Genomic DNA, 14,556 nt, shown 5'->3' on the forward strand with positions numbered 1-14,556 from the left:
ATCACGTGTTAGTAGATTCCGCCCAGGATTTTGCAAGCGGCTGCAGCCCTAGCGGGGTTTGGGAGCTCTGGATGACGCCACATCTTCATTCCGCAACCTTCCAAGGTGCCGGTGAGCACGTGGGGCATCTCCTTGTGGTTTTATTTTTTATTGCATTTTTTATACATTTATTTTTTTATTGGTGTTCAATTTGCCAACACCCAGCGCTCATCCTTGTGGTTTTAATTTGCACGGTTGAGATGATGTTCAGTTAACTCGAGCCAGTTCTTAGGTGCTTATCAAGCTTTGACTCTTTTGGAAATGCTTGTTCAAATACTTTGAACATTTTTCTCCAGAGTTTCCTTTTTTTCTTTAAGTTAGCATCTGGACGACGTGTATATTCGAGATACAAGTTCTTTTTCGGTAGTAGAGTACGTATTAATATTTTTTTCCTACTCTGTTGCCTTTTCAGTCCCTAAACGGCATCTTTCTACGAAGAGAAGTTTATAGTTTAGCCACGTTTTAGTATTTCCTTTAGGAGTAGTATGTCTTGTTTATTCTTTAGGGTATCTGTCCGTAAACTAGGGTCATGAAGATAATCATCTTCGTTGTCTTACAGAATTTTTATTGTTTCCACTTTTTACACAGAAGCGCATCATCTACTTGGGATGGATATTAGGTAACGAATGCGTTTGGGGTCAACATTCACTAGTGTGACTTGGGTGTCTGTCATTAATTCACGGCACGGGTTATGGACCACACCATTGCTCCCCGCCTGCTTAGTCATGTTTCCTTTGCCGTCAGTTTAGTGCCCATATGTGGATGAATCTATTTCCAGACGCGAGTTTTTTGCTTTATTTCTCCCTTTCTTGCACCGATAATTACTGCCCTGGTTACCGTGGCCTTAAAAGTCTCATTACCGGTCCTGCAAGTACTTCAACTTTTTTCTTCTTTCCTTGCCTCTTGAAAATTTCCTTTAAATTTCCATATGAATATTAGGATCAGCTTCACAGTTTCTTGGAATACAAAAAAAAAAAAAAGAAATCATCTGGAATTTTGGGTAGGATTGCATTGATTCCATAGATGGGTTTTAGAAGAACTAATATCACCAAAGTTTGAGTCTTCTGCTCTATGGACTTCCTATTTTTAGATTTTTTAAAGGATTTTATTTATTTATGAGAGACACAGAGAGAAAGGCAGAGACACAGGCAGAGGGAGAAGCAGGCTCTCTGGAGGGAGCCCAACGCGGAACTCGATCCCAGGACCCCGAGATCACGACCCGAGCAGAAGGCAGATGCTTGACTACTGAGCCACCCACAGATCTTCTTTAATTTCCTTCAATATGGTCATTTTCCTAGTAAAGATCTTGCATACATTTTACTGGACTTATTCCTAGTTTTTGAGGCCATTATAAATAGTGTTATTGTAAAACCTACGATTTTTGCCTGGATCCTTTTGGTTATTCTGCATACCTCATTACATCACCTGCAAGGAAAAAACAGTCCCGTAGTTTGCTAAGATGTCAATCATACATCGACCGTGTCACCTGTCCATTCCACTCCTACGGTATTTACTCAAGATAAATGAAAGCATACGTTCATACGAAGACAGCAGATTTGATGTGTAATAGCTCAGAACCGGAGACGACTCAAGTGTGTGTCCATCAACACGTCAAAGTGTGAACACATTGCGGCCCGTCCATACACTGGAATGCTACTCGGCAATGAAAGGGAATGCACTCCGGAGACAGGCAACCGATGTGCAAAACGTAATCATACCGAGTCAAAGAAGCCGGACCAAAAAAAAAAAAAAAAAAAAAAAAAAAAAGGATATGTACCAAGTGGTTCCATTTCTCTAAAATACTAGAAGAGGTGAAATAATCTACAGTGTCAGATAAAAGATGAGAGAGGGCCCCTGGGGATGGTGGAGGAAGGAGGGAGAGATTACTGCGGAAAACTTTTGGCGATGACACGTATTTGCTCTCTTGACTGTGTCAAAATTTGCCCATTTGTACAGGTTAGTCCCAATTTATAGTATGGAAACGGTACTTCAGTAAAGCTGTTAACGAAGCAAGACGCGTGAAGTTACTATATGGTCTTGGCACATCTTCGTCTTGTTATGAAATAATTTCTACCAAAGTTTATTGCCTTAAAGCTTCGTTTTGCTTAGTACTTACGTGGTATGTTTCGCTCTGCCTTTTTCCTGTCAATCTTTCCGTGTTCTTAACGTCGAGGCTGGAACTATCTAAAAAATTCGGAATGGGGTTCTGTTTTCTTTTTATCCATTTCCTTTTTTTTTTTTGCCTTTTAACTGGGGTAGATTGTTGACATTTGATACAATTACTGGGATATTTATGTTTAAATCTCTCCTATGGTTGGTTTATTTATTTATTTTATTACCGATTTGAAAGATATTTTTCTCTCTTTTTAATCTTTCTTTGGATACACGAATGTATTTTTAGTTATTTCATTTTAGCCTCTCCTTCCATGTCACTGTGGCATTATTTTGATCGTTTTTTAAGTGGTTACTTGGAGATTTTCCAATTGTCATTCCTGACTTTGATGTCACGTAATGTATTTACGACTTAGAGACTTCTGGGAGGTAGAAGAACCCAGAAGGGTTTCAGATTGTTCTCTTCCCCCCGGCATTTTGTGCTGTTGTTGTCTGTTTTAATTCTGTAACCACTTCCTGCCGTCCAAGTCCACTTACCTATGTCATCTTATTTTCATTCCGTGTTTCTTTCTATCAATAACAGCTGTCTTCTCCCCTCAAAGAACTTCCGTTATTATCCATTTTATTATTTTATTTATTATTATTATTTTATTATTATTCATTTTAATTCAGGCTTCATGCTGAAAAATTCTCTCCACTTGTATATCTGAAAATTCCTTTACTTAACCTTCATTTTGCGGCCAGGTTTTCCGGGATGCACAATGCTCACTTGTCAGTTCCTCTTACGAGGCACTTTGACGATGTTGTTCCTGCATCTCCTGACGCCCATCATCGCTCTGCAGATTCATCTCCTAGATTCGTGTTTAGGCACTTGAGGGCGATTTATCTCTTCTCTCTGGCTGCCCTGAAGATTTTTCTCCTGGGCTTTAATTATCTGTTTTATAATCAACAGCTCTGGCTTTATTATTTTCCCTATTTGTCCTACTTGCAGGCTGTAGCTTGAGCCTGTATTCCTTCTGCGCATTCTGTGTCTCTGTATGTCTCTGTCTCCCCCTCCCTCTCCCCACTCTTCTTTCCTTTTAGGACTCTGATGACATCTCATTAGGACTTGTTACCATGTTTGCCGCATCTATGACTCCCTTCTCTACATCTTTCCTCCCATTTCTCCTTCCATGCTTCATTCCACTGGCCTATTTTCCAATTGATCGATCTTCTCTTTCATTGCGTTTCATCAGTTGTGAAACCCATGGTCTCAACAGTCCATTTCAGCTATTTTTAACCCCAATTAACATAAAATGTTAATAGCACAGCTTCCATATTTCATTGAAATTCTCCAACTTGTCCCTTTATTTCATTTAAAGTATCTCTTACACTTGATTACAGTCCACGTCTGATAAATCCTATATCTGGGATTTCGTGTGGATCTTGTGGTTCTTGTGGTTTGATTTTGTTTTTCCTCTTGCTCTTCATTCATGTGGTCTTGTCTTGCTCTGTGCTAGGTGATTATTGATACCACACGACACATTGCTTATGGAGAAACTGCAGGGATCATTGGGAGTTTTGAATCATCAACATCCAGTGGGCATTGCTTCCCCCCCGCCCCCCAGGAAGGAAATTTTCATAGAGGTGATTTGCCCACACCCCGTGGGAGGTTGAGCTGGTGTGAAATTGGGCTTCTGTGTTTGTAAGAGCGCTCTATTTCTGCCCCTCTTTTTAGTGGAGTCCCTCATGAAAGCCTGCGGTGTACAGCGGGTCCCTCCTGAACACCTCATCATTTATGAGTTCCTCGGCCTCATAGCACCTCTGAAATGTCTGCTTAAACTCTTGTCTACAGCCTCTTGCTTGCCTAAAGGGGAAATAAGATGCCGGATGCACTTATGATATTGATATTACGGGCGCAGCCCAGCCTGCCCACATGACTTCTGCGTGTGTTTGCAGGGAGAATTGGGGCAATGTGTCAGCGTTCTCTAGCCTCTGGCAGACGTGATTAGGTTAATCTTGTGGAAGCCTTTGGATCATTTACAGACCCCAGCCTGTGGGCACAAACTTGCTTCCTGACCATGAATTGATTAGGCGCGGGGTATTAACAGCCCCAAATAGGTAAAAATCTATGTCTGTGTCCCAGTCAGCTTTGGTGGCAGAGGCATGCTGGGCTCCATGCAGTCATCGTGGGATCCAAAATCTTCCTGTTGTTCTGCTCCAGCTTCTTCTAGGACATTCCATGTCCACTGTGGCTCCCTGAGACAGAATTAGCCCTCCCCGCTGAAGCCAGCCATTGCACACAGTGCCCTGTATTTTCTCCTGTGCACATGGAATGACCGTAGCTATGGACCATCCTTGGAAGCATGGAGAAAATAATCGCTCGAGTTGCTCTCTGTGGGGGGTTGTTTCTTGTGGAACCTCAGTTGAAATAGGTTGGAGGGATCTTGTTCCTCATGTGACATGTGAAGAGCGAGAGTGAGAAAAGCATATCCCACCTCAGTGGAGGTGAGTCACAGTGCATCTCAGTGGCATGGGTGAGAAGTCGCCGTGCGTCTCCACTTACGTACAAAGAAGACGGGAGCCCAACACAGTGTGAACCCAACACAGTGGAGCAGCTGCAGGAGTTGGTGACCCTGGCCGTGTCTGCCCCACACCTGATCCTTGTCGTGCTGCCTTTGTATCATGGAATCCAACAACCTAGATATTTGCGTGTTTTCAGATATTTGCAGGAGGGTTATTCTAATGTACTTTTCTTTCTCTCTTTATGACAGACGATAGGGTGGCCTGAACTTGAGACATCCGCTGGAGTGAGGTGTGACCCATTGTCACCACCCTCCCCCCAATGTGCAGACTCCTCAGGGACCCAGAGCACCTCGGTACACCTCATTTATACTCCTCCTGCACATCTGTGTCTCCTAGTGTTGTTTTCTTGGTGTGTCTGTGTCCGTCGAACAGCAGAGAAGATGCCCCATGCTTTTATTCTTCATCCTGTGATCTTGCCGAATGGTTTTCCCAACCTCGAATACGTGTTGCGATTAGTCCATAAAGGACCCAAGTGTCTGTTCAGACTTCTGTTGGTCATTTGGTCAGTCCATTTCCCTTTAGGAAGCATTAGAAATGACAAAGGTGTAACATCACCATAACACATATTCCCCCTTTTAAAAAGTTTTTTTGGTAGGATTTTGGATCCATCTTTAATATCAGTATTAAGGGATTATGGGTCATACCCTTGTTTTTGCTAAATGTGCCCTCATGAATCTGAGCTTCTGTTACCATGCATCATCAGAAGACAGAACTCAGAGTCTGCTATGCTCATTGAGACACGAGCTTAGTAAGATACTTTCATGGGCACTTGGTATAAGCTATAGTCAACCCTTCAACAACACAGGGTTGACTTGCACGAGTGCACTTATACACATGGATTTCTTCCCAAAAAATGCATGATAGCACTATATAAATGTATTTTCACATCTTGTGATTGTCTTAATCACATTTTATTTTCTCCATCTCGTTTTATTATAAGAATACACTCTATAATATGTAGAACGTGCAAAATACATGTTGATCGACTTTTCATGTTACTGGTAAGGCTTTCGATCAACAGTGGGCTATTGGTAGTTATGTTTCCGGGGCGTCAATCGTTATATGTGGATTTTCTCTTTTTTTTTTTTTTTTTTATATATGTGGATTTTCGACTGTGTGTCAGTCAATGACCCTAATGCCACGTCGTTCAGGGCTGAACTGTAATTGAATCCCTGTGTGAAAAATTACCTTTGGTGCATCCCATAGAAACTTCCAGCATCTCATCTTGTGTGGGAAATAGTGGGTGTCGGGGGTGGATGGTGGGAGCGGACAGGCCTGCCTTTTCAAGTCTTTGCAGAAGGGGCCATTTGGCACGAGATTCATTTGATCATATTTTCCCCTGGCAAAGAGTTCTCTGTCCTTGTGGTTAAGACTAGTTGCCCGAGGCCATCTGCAGACTAACAATGCAATGGTTATGTTTCTAGCAGCCCACGGATAAAGCAGAAGGTGACCCATCTCTGGAAATTTTGGAACCAAGCCAGGAGCCCCCTGTGGATGTCACCGGGGACCCCAGTCCTCAGGATGCTTTGGAGGTGGTACCCTAACTGTCTTGTCTGGCATTCCTGGTGGACGCTAGCTATCCACCATCTCTGGGGCCGGCAGCACTCGTGCGGCAACTGCTACCTCAATTTCCAGCTTGATTTGGTTTGAAATAAGACTCTGCCTGCATCTCTTGGTACTTCTGATTTGTCTTCCTCCTTCCTGGCATTTGCGTGGGGTGCTTGGTCACTTTATTTCCCATCCTTAATCACTGTGGCCTTTCTCTCTTTGCACACTGTTCTGCAAAACTGAATTGACATTCAGGGCTTTGCTGTTCTGTACGGCGAGCATGGGTACAATCACCCAGCAAGCCATTGTCTCAAATGAAGAGGATGAAAGCGAGAAAAATCTGGGGATGAATGTTTTGAGCTAAAATGGCGCTAGTGGTGCCTTTCCTTCCTCTTCTGTGTTCTTGTCTTAAATGTTCTTCTTTCTGTGGATATGTTTAATCAAAGCAATTGCAAAACAATTTTCTTTTTCTAACAGTGATTGAATGACACCTTTTGGTTTTTAAGTAAAGTTAATATGACTCCAGAGTCGGGTATTGGGTCTCCAATGAAAGTTAATATTGAACATGTGTCCATTTGAGAGGCTATAGCAGCATACTATAGACAGGGGGGCTTATGCACATGGTACATTTATTTCTCACAATTCTGAGGGCTGGAAGTCCAAGGTCAAGGTGAGACGCGCTTCCTAGTTCATAGACCTCCATCTTCTTGCTGCGTCTTCATGCAGAGCAAGGGATGAGGAAGCTCCCAGGGGTCCCTTTTATAAGGACACTGATTCCATTCATGGGGGTTCCACCATCATGACCAGACCACCTCTCAAAGGCCCCCCTCCTCATACCATCCTATTGAGGATTGGCATGAATTTTGGGGGAGCACAAATATTTAGTTTATAGCAATAGTCACAATATGGCCTATTATGTAATACATATTTTAGTTTGTACAATGCCTCTACTAGAATTTACTGCTGGAGAAAACATGTACGCTCTTTGTCAGTGTGTTAAATGCCAAATGCAGTATTTCGAACTTATTTCCAGAAGTGTCAGTGACAGGGTTTCTTCTCAACCTGTGCTGTCCGGCATGTGGAACATGAGCATATTCAGCTCCTGCACTATGGCTCTGAGGCTCTCTGATTCAGATAAATAGCAGTTAGGGGGTAACACGGTATGGGGGTGCTGCTGAGCAGACCTCATGTGACAGCCCAGCCGTGTGGTGTGGTGGGTTTGGGACCGTTGGTGAGTTCATTACCTTCTCTGATCCATGAAGTGGAGACAGGGGTGCCCACCTGAGAAAGTGGGAGATGGGGGTGGGGATTAGACCCAGGAGTGATTTAGAAGAATCCATGACAGTGCCTTGCTCATAAGGATCAGCGCCACCCCTACCACCAGGGCTTTAGCCTGGCTGTTCCCAGCGGATGGCACCAGGAACACTCGCACCTTCTGGGGCGATGCACCTGCATGCACCTGATGCATCCCAATGAGGGGGTGTTGTGAGCACCCAGGAAACAGGCGCTCCACTACTTGTCTGCTTAACTGGGGCGTGTTCACTTTCTCCTCCTATGTGTGTCTCCACTGTCCTGTGGACGACCCTCACTGTTTTGTATAATACCGTGTGTCATAAAATCAAGGGAGTTTGTGGTTTTCCTAGATATGTACCTCTTCTTGGTATCATGGATGATGCGATCACCACACTGTTTTGTGTTGAGCAGTACTGTAGCATGTGTGCTATGCGTCCTGTTCATTCTAGAAAGTTTAACTTCCCAGACATGCACTGAGCCTGAATCCAAGTGCTCTTAGAGGAGAGAAGGGCTAAGGTATGCTGGAAAAGAAAAAAAAAATTTAACTATTGCTATTATTTCCTTGACCAATAGGATGGCTATGTTTGAACATGACGTATGGAAACAAGGGTAGGACACGGAAAGTTATCCATACAAACTCTTCAAAGACACCTGCAAAAAGTTAGAGTAGAGAGTACGTACCATATGCCCAGTGGCATCGAAAATCAAATTGAACCATCTGGTATTATCCCACCAATGCACACGGCGTCTGGGGAGTACCTGGGTGTCCCCTGTAGCATCTGTGGGTGTGTATGTTATCACCACGTGCATATTTCTAGACGTCTTTTCCTAATCCTTGGTAAGAAATTTTTAGAACAAACGTATTTACTACTTTTGTTGGCTCATTGGGTGCCAAAGAAAAGGTGAGTGTGTTTGCACATGTGTGTGTTTATATATTCTCTCATATTTTGGCTTTAGGAAGATAAAAACCGCACCATCTGCAAGCAGAAAACCACTGGGGTCATTGCTGAAATGGCTTTGCCGGGTGGTCCAAACTACTATGGGCTTTATTCATATATGGCAACCATTCTCTTGATTTCACGTAGTTTCATTATATGCGGTGATGCAAGACATTGAGGTTTCGGGTGCGTGGAAGCATTAAATAGGTGCGAGTGTGTGCGTAAATCAGTTTAGTGGCCAGAAATTAAAACACTTGTAACGCAAAAGTGAACACATGTAGAATGGTATTTTGTAAGACTTCACAAAACGTGGCCAGGAAAAGCATCGTCTTCAAAGAGTGTGATATTCAGCTCAGCACGTATTTTGTTCAGAAGAACTGAGCTTCATTTGTAGAACCAGTGGCTAAAGCGGACGTTATGTCACCCCAGCGATGGCCTCAAAAACTGTCTCCTGTCTGTCTGTCGTCCCTAGGTTGACCTGGCCGTGTCGGTTTTCGAGATTTCCATTGAAGAGAAGGTCAAGGAGCTGAGTCCCGAGGAAGAAAGGAGGAAGTGGGAGGAGGGACGCATCGATTACATGGGGAAGGATGCATTCGCGCGCATCCAGGAGAAGTTGGACCGGTTTCTGCAGTAACCCGAGCGGTCCTGTTACGCCGTGTGTGGTTAGACAGTGTTCTGTTGCATGATCCCGTGAACGCGGACATCTCCTCCACGCCCTTCAGAGGGAACAGGTGTTCAACTATGTGCCTCTATTTGTGGCTGACCAACTTGAGTGCCTCACAAAAATTATGTAGACCGCCAAAAACTCAGCTTAAAGCCCCCTACCTCCCCGCTCCCGCCCTGCCGATCCAAGCTACCCATGCCTTCTTGGCTTCCCTGAGCTGCCAGTTCTTTTCAGCAAGTGGGAGCAGGAATAAACTTCTGGTAGACCCTTCTTTGTGCTCTCTGGTCCTGCTCCAAAGAGCTCTGGGATGCTGCCTTGGGCAGGTGCTACCATGACCTATCCTATGTAGGGTTAGACGTCCCTGCAGATTCTCTTCTGTCCCTGAGCTAATGACACCAGTGTATGTATTCAGGACCTCAGGAAGCCTCAACGATGGAAAGTCTTTTCCTTGAGGACTAGGGAGACGTTCAGACGAGGGTAATTCTCATGGAGACACTACAGCTGCTATTTCTCTTCTGCAAAACCCAGTGGGACTGCCAGGTGCCATTAACAGATGCCCAACTGGGGAAACGCTGGAGGTAACGTGGAAGGGAGACTCTAGCTGGCTTGGGACATAGAGCGTCGTCTTGGTTTGGGAGAACCAAGGGTTTACTCCAGCTGGTTCTAATGACACCTCGTTCACACTAACAGGATCTGGGGAGGCTCTTGGTTTAGAGGCAGATCCGTTTGCCGTCCCGTGCACTTCACTGCTCTATGCTGGATATCACTACCTCAGTCCCAAGTAGTGAGTCAAGTCACTGTGTTCTCCAGACCATTTCAATGCACCTGTTTGCATCTCACTTTTATGAGACTGGATGCTGTAGGAGAAATCCTCATCTTCCGAAGTACCCCAATTTTGTGAATTCATGCAGTGTGTTGGAACAGCTCACAGGGTCACTGCTCATGGCCACCACAATCATAATTAGAAACAGGCATCACTGTCCTAAAGAGAGGGAAATGTGTGTGGGTTTTTTTTTTTTTTTTTTGAAGTTAGAATGCATTATCATGCACATGGTGTGGAACATCAAAAGGTTTCGTACAGATAGGTTTGGACCAAGTGGTGTTGGCCCTGCTATAGCTGGGTGGGTGTGTTTGGCCACATTTTACATCATGTCGAGCAGGTGAGCCCTTGGGTAGGGGAATCTGGGGGAGTGCATGACATGAGTTGTGATGTGAGCTTCCGCAAGATGTGAGTTATGCAGGGGTTGTTTCCTTTACGTCTGGGTGGCTAATGGTCTGCAGTCTTGGTTGGCATCACACCTAGGATGCTTCCAGAGCTAAGTGAAGATAGCCATATGGATATAGCCTTATAGGGATTGAGCTGGGACGGTCATCAGCCATTAGAATGACACTATATTTATTCTGGGGAAAGACCGTGGGTGCTGTGTGCTGTGGTGTTGGGTTATGGAAATCAGAAGCCTGGGTCTGACATACTGAGAAGGAGGAAAGAGTCCAGATGATGGATATTTGAATCTGGTTCAGCTTCTGTGGGGAAGAGAACTCCTGTTTCTGGACACAAGTTCCTTGCTTTAAGGTGTCCGTTCAACACGGACTTCTGTTCTGCATTCTGGTCTCTATCTTCTGATGTGAATGGATGTTAATGCACTTCAATTAAAATTTTAAAACAGCGACATGGTGTCCCTTCTGGTGTGTGTTTGCGTGCGTCCTGAGCCATCAGAATGATATATTATATGTAACAGAGGGAAGGGATGTGGGTGTCTTTGTCCTACACTAAATTTAAGTCACCAACATTTTTTTTTCCAGAATTCCTAATTGCAGTAAAATGTGTAGAGCTATTTACTTCTCAGTTTGTGAAATTCCCTAAGGTCTCTCTCTAGGGAAGCTGCCCATTTCCTAACACTGTTTTTCAGTGTTGTGAATTCATTCATTCATTCATTCATTCACTCAGTCTATCCATCCATCCAACCACCCATCCATGTATCCAGTCATTCATCCATCCTTTCATCCATCCATCATCCATTTATCCACCCATTATACCTCTTTTCATCCATCCATCATCCATTTATCCACCCATCATACCTCTTTTCATCCATCCATCTACTGGTATATCCATCCATACACCTATCCATCTATCCTTTCATCCATCCATTATCCTTTCATCCAGCCATCATATTCCTATTCAGCCAGCCACCCATCCATTCATATATCCATCCATCCACTCACCCATCCACACATTCATGCATCCTTCCATCCTCCAGTCATCAATCCATCCATCCATCCACCCACCCATCCTTGCATCCATCCTTCCACCCATCCTTGCATCCATCCTTCCATCCACCTATCCACTCATCCTTTCATCCATCTACCCATCAGTCCATCCACCTAACCTTCCATCCATCCATCCATCCATCCATCCATCCATCCATCCATCTATCCCTCCACCCATCCTTCCATCCAGTCACTCACCTATCCATCCAACCATCCACTCATATATCCATCCATCCATCCACCCATCCATCAATCCATCCATCCATCCACCCATCCATCCCATAGTTATTGAGTTCTCTGTATGGCAGACATTGTGACATGTTCATATGTCATATCATGACATATTCAATAAATGAATAGTTCATTCTGAGGTTTCTAAATAACATATTTGTAAGAGGTGTAATATGGTGTTGTTCTTTGAATAATGCCAACGCCAGAATCTATTCTACGTAAAGTCAGGACTACACGGTTGTAGAAGTTGAATCCGCAAGAGATTTGACCTGTACTATAACTAATATTTTGGTGCATTAAAAGAGGGTTGTGTGGGTTTTTTTTTTTTACATTGCATTTTCCTAGTAATATTTTTCAATTATTATTTGGGGGCAGGAGGCAATGGCATGTGGGAGAAGCACTTGTAGATATACTGACGTTGTAGGGTGGGTGACAGTGCGTAGATATAGAGGAACAAAGTATAGTGTCCTCAGTTGGTCGTATCCTGCTGAAACCATTGAGTGCTACCTGAATGCACGCGAGCAGCCCGAGTGCTGATGGGTTTTGGCGTTGGACTGGAGACAAGTTGAAGCAGAACAGGGGTTCTTTGGGGCCACCACTCCTGAATTAGGAAACACAGACCAATTATCATTTTACATGCTTATTAGTCATTCGTATCTTTAGTAAAACGACTGCATGTCTTTGCTCATTTACCGGATGGTTTGTCTCCTTATTATGGATTTGTATTCATTTGGAAATATTTTTCTCCACGGTCCCGAGCTTATCTTCTCCTTTTCTTCACGGTGCTCTTTGAAGCACTCAAGCTTTGACTTTTGATAAACTCTCATTTATCAAGTTTTGAATAGTAGATCAGGCTTTGGGTATCCTTAAAAACAAAAATCTTTTCCCAATCCCCCAAAAATAAAGATTTTGTCCTGAGTTTTTTTTTTTTTTTTTTGAATGTTTTGCAGATTCTTCTCATAATGTTTAGGTCCCTGGTGGGTTTGGCATTCACTCTTGGGGACACTGTGAGAGGTAGAGTGTCCAAATATGTGGGGTTTTTTGCACGTGCTGGTGAGCACCCCACTGGATGTTTAACCAGCTGATCTTTGGGGCCACCCAAAGCTGAGCACATCTGCAAATTTTCCCCAGTTTGGATGTTGGAGTGCACCCCCGGGACCCCTCTGGGTGTGCTCACACTCAGGCAGAGCTGGGTACAAGGGTGTGGGAGGGGAAGGCAGGCAGCCGTGGGGATTCAGCAACATCCGACACCACGTGCAAAGCTCCCCATTTGCTGTGTGGGAGGAAACTCCTCTCAAGCTGGCTCAGAGCGGACAGCGGAGGGGAGGGGTCTGTCCTGCCCCTTAGTTAAGCCACAGCCGGTCTAACCGGTGAGGCTCCTTGCCAATGTTTCACTGTGAGTCCAGAGCCCTGGAGACTGAGCTGGGGCTTGTCCGGTCAGGTTGTGAATGAGCTCTGAGTGCCCGAGCCCTGCTGTGAATCCCGCTTACCCCAGAGGGTCTGCACACAGCTCCCTGTGCCTTGTGGTGGCGGGGGGGGGGGGGTTTCCCCCATCCCCTCCACGCCCCCACCCCCTGCTGGGCATCCCATCTTCTGCCTCGGTTTTGCATTTTTTTGTGTGTATATTTTTTCATTGGAGTTTGATTTGCCAACATACAGCATAACACCCAGTGCTCATCCCGTCAAGTGTCCCCCTCGGTGCCCATCACCCAGTCAGTTTTGCATTAAAAAAAGAAACACAGTGATGTAGAGCTGGATACTGATAGTGTTCTGTGAGCAGAAAGACATTTCACTGGAAAAGACTGACTCACAAGAAGATAAAGTCATAAAGGACGGAAAAAAAAAATCCCTGGAGATTTCTTGCAGAAATTCCTGACGTTTATAAATGAACAGCAAGGGCTAAATATGCTTAAGAAGTCACTTAATTTAGCAATGAAATGATGTATCAAAGACCTTGGTCAAGTCAAGTCAAGTCAAAAAAAAAAAAAAAAGGCTGTTTCACCTTCAGGCTGAGACGAACCCTGATTCTAACACCGGGGCTGATATGTGCCCACTTGCAAGAGTGCATCTCTCAATTCCCAGTTCTATCTATGGATGGAGGCAGGGGTCCGGGGTTAGGACTTCTGCAAAATCCCCTTCGCCGGGGCTGACTCGACTGGGAGGAATGCCCTTCTTCCTGCAGCCCGGAATGTCCACGTCATGGCTGGAGCTGCTGCAGCCATCCTGAGACCATGAGGCAGAGGAGAGTAGAGCGTGCATTTGCAATGAGGCTGCCAGCCCGCGGTTGCTCCCCTCCGAGAGCACACATCCTTCTCTCGCTTATGGCATTTATTCCCGATGTCTGTTACTAGCAGCCCCAAAGTAATTTCTAACTCGTAAGATGAGGACAGAGGGGCAGTGAATGTAATGTGTGCGGTTACATCAGCCGCTTAGGAGATCATCCAATCCTCAACACCAGACACGGAGCTGGTTTCTCTGTTAGCCAGAAAGACGAGGCTCGGAAACATCAGCCTCCCCTTGTGTAAGGCTGTCCGCAGACACAGCGAAACCCCAAGGATGGATGCTTTAAAATCAATGTGTACAAAAATTGGATCCTGGCATCATGATCACTCCCGAGCTTTAGGAGAGGAGCAGGACTGGGGGCATTACTGGGTGTCCACTGCCCACTCTGTGCCCAGGACACGGTACTCAAGACAGGGAAACCCAAGCTAGACCTTATGGTGTGTGTCCCCTTCCATCGTCCTGGTTTGTGGGCGAGATGTGCTTCTCCCTTTTAAGTATTTAATTTAAACATTCAATATTTATTTCGCAGATTCACGGGGGCAGAACTGGCAAAACTGTATGTATTTATGGTGTACAGCACGATGATGCGATACCCGTACACCACGTGAAATGACC

The 14,556-nt window shown here is 44.8% G+C and overlaps 1 protein-coding gene across 5 annotated transcripts in view; it reads left to right on the forward strand.

Moving 5' to 3' along the window:
* Positions 1–10,829, forward strand: part of LOC140629016 (glycogenin-2-like) — a 36,323-nt gene extending 25,494 nt beyond the window's left edge. For 3 of the 5 annotated variants that reach the window (XM_072818394.1, XM_072818396.1, XM_072818395.1), the window contains exons 9-11: positions 4,905–5,009; positions 6,141–6,248; positions 8,968–10,829. In XM_072818394.1, coding sequence (XP_072674495.1) covers positions 4,905–5,009; positions 6,141–6,248; positions 8,968–9,129 — 375 coding nt within the window. In that variant the 3' untranslated portion in view covers positions 9,130–10,829. The remainder of the gene's footprint in view (positions 1–4,904; positions 5,010–6,140; positions 6,249–8,967) is intronic. The other 2 variants (XM_072818397.1, XM_072818398.1) reach the window with 2 other exon arrangements.
* Positions 10,830–14,556: the final 3,727 nt, after the last annotated feature.

The sequence above is a fragment of the Canis lupus genome, chromosome Y (genome assembly GCF_048164855.1).
Source record: "Canis lupus baileyi chromosome Y, mCanLup2.hap1, whole genome shotgun sequence".
Lineage (NCBI taxonomy): Eukaryota > Metazoa > Chordata > Mammalia > Carnivora > Canidae > Canis > Canis lupus.